At 33.5% G+C, this 10701-nt stretch overlaps 1 protein-coding gene and 1 pseudogene across 1 annotated transcript; one reads left to right on the top strand and one right to left on the bottom strand.

Annotated features, from left to right (window-relative positions):
* Nucleotides 1-605: 605 nt before the first annotated feature.
* Nucleotides 606-2677, bottom strand: LOC100787210 (adenosylhomocysteinase). The gene is made up of 2 exons (XM_003538480.5): nucleotides 1738-2677; nucleotides 606-1657 (listed from the first exon to the last, which is right to left on the bottom strand). Exons 1-2 carry the CDS (start codon nucleotides 2446-2448, stop codon nucleotides 911-913), a joined length of 1458 nt encoding a protein of 485 aa, XP_003538528.1. The 5' UTR covers nucleotides 2449-2677; the 3' UTR covers nucleotides 606-910.
* A 4254-nt stretch (nucleotides 2678-6931) lies between these two features.
* Nucleotides 6932-9981, top strand: LOC100780420 (Werner Syndrome-like exonuclease; annotated as a pseudogene).
* Nucleotides 9982-10701: the final 720 nt, after the last annotated feature.

A 10701-nucleotide genomic window follows, 5' to 3' on the forward strand; every position in this document is an offset into this window, starting at 1 on the left:
ATACTGAATCCGATTCAGTCGATGCCGTAACATTATGCAAGGGGAACTACTTATCTGCCCACTATTCCGGATCAGACTCCACGACATTAAATTTCAAACGATTATTTGTAGGAGTTTTTGGTGGTCATTTTCAGCCACAACATCTTCAAATAAGAGAATGAAATACTTTTACAGAAGGTGATTGCTCCGGTATTAAGATTTTGATGTCCTTTTTTACTTAGTTAATGCAATACTCATATTTTGAGTGCTTTAATTAAAAAGTATTATTAGCTTAAATTTTTGTTTTACATGATTTTCGTGTTCAACTGATGATAGATTTTGTGATGTGATATTCTTCTTAAAAATATAATTAGGCCTCACACTTTAGTTGAAGTGTTTGAAATAAAACATTATACTTTGAGCAACGAGGACATCAAAACTGGCACCGAAGAGTTACAGAATTGGATGTAAAACATGATGCTTTGTGCTTAAATGGGATTGGTCTAGCTACTTGGCAAGAGATAGAGTTCTCTCACAGTAAGTAAATAGGGTGTTTTAATTTAGTTTCCGCGTCCACGTAAAAAGGAATCAGCGAACATCAAACATAACTTAAACAGGACATGAAATAAAAAACAATATTTTTTTGCTTATTATGTTTCGGATATCAAAGATGGAAAGGAACAAATTAATATGAAAGCTGCTAAATCATAACCCAGACAGCCGCAGCCAAAGCCTTATTGAAAGCAATGAGTAATTTTGGTCTTAACCTTCAGCCCAATGGCATTGTGATCCTACTAAAAAAAGAAAAAAGAAGCTCCTATGCTACCACAAATGTAAATTGTAATGGGAAAAATCCAAAAAGGAAAGTGTAACAATGACGCCTCGGGAATTGATAGGATAGTTTAGGTTTATTCTCCCCCAATAGGATGGATCAGTACCTGTAGTGAGCAGGCTTGTATGGACCCTCAACAGGCACACTGATGTAATCAGCTTGGTCTTTGGAAAGCTTGGTGAGCCTAGCTCCAAGCTGGCCAAGGTGGAGAGAAGCCACTTTCTCGTCAAGGTGCTTGGGCAACACATACACCTTCTTCTCATACTTCCCAGAACCCTTCTCTTTCCACAATTCAAGCTGAGCAATGACCTGGTTGGTGAAGGAGCACGACATCACAAAGCTGGGGTGTCCCGTGGCACACCCCAAGTTCATCAAACGACCCTCTGCCAACACGATGATCCCCCTCTTGGTATCGGGGAAAACCCATCTGTCTGTTTGAGGCTTGATGTTGATGCGCTTCACACCAGGGCAGGTCTCAAGCCCCAGCATGTCGATTTCGTTGTCGAAGTGGCCAATGTTGCACACGATGGCATTGTTCTTCATCTTCTTCATGTGGTCAAGCATGATAATGTCCTTGTTCCCTGTGGTGGTGACGAAGATGTCGGCCTCGGAGACAACATCTTCCAGGGTGAGAACCTGAAGACCCTCCATTAGAGCCTGAAGGGCACAAATGGGATCAATCTCGGTGACAATGACACGAGCCCCGGCTTGCTTCATGGCCGAAGCACAACCCTTGCCAACGTCTCCGTAGCCACACACAACAGCTACCTTTCCGGCAATCATCACATCAGTGGCTCTCATCAGTCCATCGGGAAGCGAGTGACGGCATCCATACAAGTTATCAAACTGCAACAAATTGCATCAAACACTTTTATATTTCTTTCACCGACAGACAAACAAACAGACAAAAAATGTATGGTACGTACCTTGCTCTTGGTGACCGAGTCATTGACGTTGATGGCAGGGAACAAGAGGGAGCCATTGGCCTGCATCTGGTAGAGCCTCTTGACACCGGTGGTGGTTTCTTCGGAGACACCGACGATTCTGTCCTTCATCTTGTGGTACCTCTTGGGATCGGTCTTCAAGCCATCCCTGATGATGCTCAGCACGATCTGGAACTCCGCATTGTCGGAGGAAGCCGGGTCGGGGAACTGGCCGGTCTTCTCAAAGATCTCCTCGGCCTTGACGCCCTCGTGAATGAGAAGAGTGGTGTCGCCGCCGTCGTCGACGATGAGATCGGGGCCGCCGCCGGGGCCCCAGTCGAGGGCGCGCTCGGTGCACCACCAGTATTCCTGGAGGGTCTCACCCTTCCAGGCGAAGACGGAGGCGCTGTCGCGGGCGATGGCGGCGGCGGCATGGTCCTGGGTGGAGAAGATGTTGCAGGAGCACCAGCGGACCTCGGCGCCGAGGGCGGTGAGGGTCTCGATGAGGACGGCGGTTTGGATGGTCATGTGGAGGGAGCCGGTGATCCTAGCGCCCTTGAAGGGTTGAGAGGGGCCGAACTCGGTGCGGGAGGACATGAGGCCGGGCATTTCAACCTCCGCCAGCTCGATTTCCAATCTTCCGAAATCGGCTTGCGTCATGTCCTTCACCTTGTACTCCCTTCCACTGCTTGTTTTCTCAACCAACAACGCCATCTTGATAGATAGATAGATCTCTCTCTCTCTCTCTCTCTCTCTCTCTCTCTCTCTCTCTCTCTGCGAGCTGGGATGAAGTTTGCCAGTGTATGGAAGACTATATATAGGTTCCAGTCACTCCAAATGGACGACGCTGATTCGTTCCATCTCCACTGCTTCGGGATCTGTCATGCTCCTGCATCGCTCTTCTACACCAACTAAATTCAATTTATTATTTAATCTTCTTTCGTGCCTACCTGTTATCATTTCTTATTCTTTATGTATGACATTATATTTGTATATATGCATGTGAAACAACTCAAACTGGACAATTAAGTTGAGTCACTTTTTTTTATAAATTTTACTATATTACTCCACTCAGCACATCTTATCACTATTTTTTACATAAATGGTTAATTTAAATAAATAAAACGTATGTTTAAAAAATTATACATTTAAAATTTTGGTTTAATTAATGCTTTAAAATTAGTGTATCCACGTACATCTAGGCTCTAATTCTCTTGACTAGTAAGACATTCCAACCTCCAACGTACGTAAACTATGCTATCATCCTTGTTTTTCCTTTGAGATTATGTTGAGATGTGTTATCATTATTTATTTCTTCTTTTGACTAAAATACATGTATTTTTCATATTAAAAAACTCGCACAAAAACAAAAATAGATGTAGTTTCCTAAAGCTTGCCCAAGAAACAAAAATAGCGTGGAAAAAGCTCAAAGCTGTATAGTAACGTTACACCCGATTGTAAAGGCCTTTCTTGAACTATACAGCTGCTATATAAAAAACCTCCACCGCCAGTATCTGACAGAGATTATTTATGTGTGCTTTAGGAATTATTAATAAATCTTCTTGTTCTTACGTTTGCTTTCTTGTGTGCATTTGTTTCATTGTCTACCTTTCTTTTTTTCCTCTTCTGGATGCAGTGTTTCATACTTTTTTTTTTAAAAAGAAAATCGTTCATTATGCTTTATTTTACATCTAGCAGTACACAAACAGAAAGAGCTAATGTGTTTTTTAATGCTACGTGGTTGTCTCACCTACTGATACTATATTTGTCGCAGGAGTGGTGTTTTGTTGAGAGCCACAACTGAAAGCTCAACAACCTCCGATCATGACTCCGCGGTTGGTGGGTCTCAGATTGACAAAATAAAACACCCGAGAAGCAAGCTGCAGTCCCACCACCTCCATACCATTTTTTCGTTTTGCCACCATGTTATACACTCCATACCACTTATTCTCAACAGAACTTATTAATCACCTTTATTTAATATATATTCTCAAAAATCTCAAATTCAAGACCTTATTTCTTTTTTAAGGAAAATTCAAGACCTTATCAAAGAATGTCATTTGGACCTTATTAAATATATTATCAAGAATTTCGGATTCAAGACCATATTAAAAAATGTCATTGGACCTTCCTTGCTTAGTATATTTTCAGGAATCTCAAATTTGAAACCTTATTAATGCATCTTAGTTCAAGATCATTTGGACCTTGCTTAACATTAAGAGTGTTGGAATTTTTGGTGGGAGGATTTTAAAATTACCTTTGAGAGTAAAATTAATTTAAAGTAGTCATGCTTAATTTTCTCAGATTAAAATATGTTTGAGAGTAATTTTTTATTTAAAAGTTCAGTTTGGTAGAAGAAAGGCTTAAGATACTTTGAAGTTTAATCCTTATCCAAATTTAAGTTTTTAAACTTTAATTCAAAATGTTATATTTTCAAGAATAAGGAACTGAGTATATGATATGCTTGGAAATTGGAATATATATACAATGAAATGAACCAATGGAGACTATATCTCAATTGAAATATGTGAGCAGAAAAAATTGTTCTAACATTTTTGTTAAATACTCAAGAAAAAATTAACAATTGATTTTTTTATTAACGTCAATTGAAATATGTGAACAGAATAAATCACCCTAACATTTTTTCTTAAATACTCAGGAAAAACTTAACAATTGACCTTGTGAATGGACCTTTCTTAAAGAAATAACAATTTTTTCTTTAATATTTGACTCTTACTTCAAATACTTGAAGAAGATGTAACTCTTGATTGAGATATTATATCAAATACCTTGTCATCAAAAATAAATATTTCAAAGAAATGAATTAAAAACACAAATTGAAGAACAAAACACTAAAATTTGAAACAAATGACCATATTCAATCAATAAACATTGCTAGGACACACGTCCAACCAAAATACAACAATTGAATGATTCAACACACACTAAAAAAATTGAGGTAAAGAAAGAAGAAAAAGAAGGAAAGATGTTGACACATGCATACTAACAAGATGAGTGCACATCCAACAAACAATTTTGTTCACGTCCAATTAGAGAAAAAAGAAAAAGAAGGAAGAGTATTAAAATATTTTTAGGTTGAAAATCATGTCATATTTTTATGAAGTTAAGAGGAAGAAAATAAAGGTATTTTAAATATAAATTTTCATTAAAAATTATGTAATTATCATGTGTCTACTTTCTATTAAATTATTAATTAGTATTTAGAACAAATGGAATTTGAGTGTAATATAAACTAAATAATTAAAATAAATTATAGGATGTAAAAAAATATCAAATATAATTTAAAAAATAATATTAGAGATACGAGTATAATTTCCTCAAAATAATTTTTGTGAATGTTGATGTCAAAGGGGCATGAAAATTGGAGGATGGCCGAACTTTGGACCTGTGAAAAACGTAGGCCCAGGTCATTATAGGGTACTAATATTTGTCTTGTAGGTGATGTGGTAAATTAATGATGGTCAAAATTAAAAAATTTGATTACTACTCACTCCATTTCTTTTTAATCATCTCTTTTTTAAAAAAAAATTATAATTCGTTTACTTTTTTCGGGTGGAATAATAATAATAATAATAATAATAATAATAATAATAACAATAATAATAATAATTTATGCAAATTAAAAATTTAGTTAATATTATTTAATTTTACTAATCTATTTAATCTCTTTTAAAAAGTAAACTTTTTTTGTTATACTATATTTTATTAGAATTTGACATAAAATGAAAAAAATTAAATAAATAAAATCTCAATTAAATGAAAAATATTTTAGATAATTTCATTAAACAGGATAATATTAATTTAGATATATTTATTTACTGGACCAACATCCATGCATTTTTTTCATATAATTAAGATCAAAGGGAGTATATTTTTTTTAATTTAAGATAACATTTTTTTTTTTCAAATTAGCTCTTACTTTTCATTTAACTTTTAATTAAATTATACATTTACCATGGAAGTTAATAAGAAAAACAACTAGTATGTTTTTATTGTAGAGTAAAAAAAAAGTTTACAATGAAAAATTTCATAACTATTTTATCAAGAACGAGAAAACATATTGCATTTCTTATTTCTTATATAAAGGCCTTAAAAAACACTTAATAAAACAAAAATAGTAATACAATTTCCTTCAATAAATATACTATTAAATTTAACAAATAAAATTTCGTTATTAAGGAAACAATTAACCATTTATACATTTTCGTTTACCAAGTAATTTAAGTAAAAGTTTAATAACAATGAGTTTTGACAATTTTTACAATGCAAACATTTGAGTTTCAACAACTTAATAAAACAAACTTCTTTACATCGTCCATCAAAATTCAAAAACTTCTTTACATCGCATCCTCTAAAAATTTGGTGTTGTAATTTTATGTAGACAATAAAAGTACAAAACCAAATTTTATAATATTAATTCAGTTTATTCATTCAACCCCGTGACGTTATACATCGATTCTTAATTCTGCTTATTTTCCTTTTCCTGATTACTCGCAATTTCAGACATTGCACAAGCTTAGTCAAAGTGATTTCACAAAACATGTATTTGGACTAAACCATTTTTTATTCATTTAGGCAAATAGAGTGTAAAAAGAAAATTGCCATGTAAACTTAATCATATAATACATGGTTCACTTATATTTGGCCAAAAAAATTCACAATATGGAAAATAATTCATCCATGTTTGTATTTAGCCAAAATGAATAAAAAAATGGTTCAGCCTAAACACCACCCTTCATAATTTTCTAACTGATATTATAAAGTCAATCAATTTGATCACTATTTAAATATATGAACAAGCTTCTTTTCATCACATCATTTTTCTTAGAATTAGCAAGATATAATGTCAAGTATATTGATAAGATATTTATAATACAAGCATCAAAGTTTCCGCAACTCAATACCATAGTTCACAAATTACTCACAATTTTGGAATGTAGCAAAAACAAATTAAAAAACAAGAAAAAAATGAACACGAATTATTTTCATAAATTTTATTTTTTAAAATAATATTTATCATCACTTAATAATGATATGATATAAATTGAATGCATGATAATATGATCTATTTTTATTTTAAAATCAACAAAAGAACTTAGAAAATGAAACTAAAGTGAATCACATATTTTATACCTAGGTATAAAGAGTTTTGAATTCCAAGTGAAGCAATGCAATAGCAAATTGGGGGAAGGAAAGGGTAAGAAGGAAGGGGAGTGTGGGGTTAGTGAGAATAAAATGACGATGCGACCCTTACTAACCCTCTCCTATTTTCCCAACTACACTTCTCTGAGAATGGAAAGCGTCCATCCAACGATAAGGTGCTCATTTTTTTTCTCAATTCTGCTATTTACTATGCATTTCCTCTAATTTTTCATTTTTCATCTTTGCACAGGCTATTCAAGTATGAGATTGCCTCTAATGAAGTTTAGTGGTCAAATTTTTTATATCAGGACTTTTGATGCTGTAGAGAAAGCTGCAACAAAGCTCTTACAAATTCTCCAAGAGATGATGCAAATTGCAATTGGATTTGACATTGAGTGGAAACCCACCTTCAGAAAAGGTCGGTTCAGCTTCTTCTCCTTCTTTTTCAATAGCTGATTATTACAATTGCTGCATTTAGGTAATAATAATGATGTGTATTTGATCAATTGGGGTGGAAAGGAGAGAGATAAGAAGAAGAAAAGGTAAGAAGATAAAGTGATAGATGTGATTAGTGATGTAATGGAAAAAGAAGAGAGATGTAGGAAGAAAATAGGGGTGGAAATGGGATGGAAGTGAAAGTGAGTATATGTTGAGTATTCTCTTTCTGATATTGGTTATGTAAGCAAGAAGTTATGCCAGTTGTTATCCAATTAGTTTAGGTCTTTGAATTTATAATTTTTATATTATATAGAATAGAATGTTTCAAGTCCAGAATCTGATCCTTGCTCAAACTTATAGAACGTTGGTGGACTGTCTTGATGAGGAATTTCAAAACTCATGGGAGGCAGAGCCTCTCTATTTTGTGTTGCAAATTGCAATGTGGATGAAGGTAAAGACATGCTGTTTTTTTATCTGATCTGAGGTAATGACATGATTTGAGTATTTGGGGGCGGGGGGATTAAAGTTCTAATTCCAACTAATTGTTTGGGTTTTTACTCCTCATAGTTTATGTGTTTTATGTAAATGCTTTGTTCACCTATTGTGAGAGATGAATTGCCTACTTTTCTGCAGCAAAAGAGCCTTCCCTTTTGCCCCTATAAAGCATTAATTCTTAAAAAAAAAAGATTGTCTTAACTTATATTACTGAAATCATTATTGTATAAAACTTTTATAGGTGTTCCACCCGGAAAGGTAGCAGTGATGCAGATATATGGTGACACTAGACATTGTCATGTTCTACATCTAATTCATTCTGGAATCCCTTGAAATTTACAGCTTTTGCTTGAAGATCCCACAGTCTTGAAGGTTTTTATTTCTGTTAAGCTGATATTTATTTTTCTCGTTTTTTCTTTTGTATCTATGTAAACTAATCAATTATCGTAAGTGTTAAACAAAGTTTGATGTGCACAAGGTTGGAGCTGGGATTGATGGTGATGCTGTGAAGGTTTTTAGAGATTATAACATATCTGTTAAAGGTGTGACGGATCTTTCTTTTCATGCTAATCGAAAGCTTGGTGGAGATCATAAGTGGGGTCTTGCATCTTTGACTGAAAAACTTTTATCAAAACAGGTATGTTTTGAATCCAACTGTCTTATAACCAAACCAGACATGGACACGGTGATTCAACTGGTTCAGTTTTCTTCATCTGACACTTGATGGCACAAAAAAAAAAGTCCCGTGCCTTTCCAACTGGGCAGGTTAACTGGAAAAGTGTTGCCAGTTGAATGTGCCAGATCTGCTCACCGCCTCACCTTTTCTCAAATTTCCATATGGTAGACTCTGAAAAAAGGGAGCTTTGTTGGGTGTTGAATACTTGAATTAGTCAAAAGGAAAATGGCTGGTCTTCTGCTCTCACTAAATCAATGCATTGTTCAATTTCACATATGCTAACTAATATTTTTTGTTGCATTCCTGAATTAGTATCAGCATATCCAATTACAAATGTTATAATTATATTTTTTGCCATAAATAGCTTTAGTTACTGACTTGTAGTAGTTGAATAGGATTTTTTTTTTAAAGAAAGCAATAACAGAAAGTTAACATGTGCATTACTGCACTTAAGCCATAAATCAACTCTGAATAAACCATTACTTATTTTCCTTTTCAATAGGAGTTAGTTGTACTGTTGTAAGATGTTCAAAGGGAGGAAGAGAAAGGACTTGTTAAACCAACAGAATTTAGTTAAATGTCGGAAATAGAAAATGACAAAAGTGGATGATGCCATAAGTACAAAACTGTTTTTTTTTTCCTGTCATTCATTTTATCCTCACTAGATAATCTGTATTCCTACACACACAGAATAGAGATAACCAGTATGTAAATTCCATTGACTACTTGATCATCAACATCTTTTCATAACCTTTTCATCTTATTTTTATTTTCTTTGTCCCTGGAGAGATGGGGGCAAATGTGAAGGGGGCAGGGAGATGTTTCAACCGCCTTCTTAAAAAAAGGTGAAGAACTATCTTGGTTGGATATTTACCAAGCTTGTTATGTTTGCAGCTTAAAAAGCCTAACAAAATAAGACTGGGAAATTGGGAGACTCCTGTTTTGTCAAAGGAGCAACTAGAGTATGCTGCAACAGATGCTTTTGCTTCTTGGTATCTTTATCAGGTAAATACTAAATCTTAGTGTGGATAAACTTTTCAACAACTATTAGAAGAAAATCACAAGATAAAATAAGTTAAAAGTTTTCTCATAATACAAAATCAACTTATATACCTCAATTTTGTAAAAGCTTCGAATATTAAGGTGCATAATTTGATTTTAAATTTTTACCTCTTATTTTCTTTTCGTATTTGACTAAATAGTAAATACCAACATCATACGATAATTGTTAGCCTTATCTTGATTTCAAACTACTAACGTCCGTAGTCTTCTCGTCCATTTTATTGATACTTGATTCAAGGAATTGGTTTATTCTTTTGCATGCGATTAAAGATCTCCCGGACGCCCAGAAAGTCACTGACAGAAGTGGCGAAGTTGATGGTGTACCTCAAGAATGACTACATCCTTAGTGTGTATTGAATTTCATTTTTATTAAATATTAATTATTTATAATGAACTAATTATCTGTTGTGATATTTTTCTTTTTGCTGCTTGGATACCCATTGGAGGGGGGGTAAAGATAAGAAAATAGAAAGGAATAGATAAAATGAATGATGTGATGAGAAAGAAAAAAAAGATGGCCAAGATATCTATTGGGCGGAGAATTTGAGGGTGTTTAAAATAGAAGTTTGGGCAAAAAATATTAGTGGTTAATAGTTAGTTTTTTTGTTAACGGAACAATTGAACATGACCGTTTTTTTTTTCTTCTCTTATTCTTTTTCTAGTAAGTCAATCTTTTAAGACCTAAAAGTAATGATAGATGAATATCTATATATATATATAGGGGTATATCAGGTGAGAAGAATGTTTTATTATGACTGGTGAGATGATTAAATAACAAAATAAAAAGTTCAGATTTAATTGCTAAATTAAATTTGGACCTTTTATTTTTTATTTAAGAGTTACTATTTAATCCTCTCATCATTCCTAACAAAATACTCCTCTCACTTGATAGGCCTATTACCCCTTTATTTATATATATATATATGAAAAAATACATAAATATTTTTATTATTATAAATATTTATTTGACAATCCTTAATCTTTCTCTATTTCTCTCTTATTATATTATATCTATTATTTTTCTTTTATTTCTTGTTCTCTGGGTGTTGATGGGGATATACGTAAAAACACTTTCAAAATTAATTGTTGAATTAGTCCATAAGTCTGAAATTATATAAAAGGATATTTTGTGG

Source organism: Glycine max, chromosome 11, assembly GCF_000004515.6.
Source record: "Glycine max cultivar Williams 82 chromosome 11, Glycine_max_v4.0, whole genome shotgun sequence".
NCBI classification, from domain to species: Eukaryota; Viridiplantae; Streptophyta; class Magnoliopsida; order Fabales; family Fabaceae; genus Glycine; species Glycine max.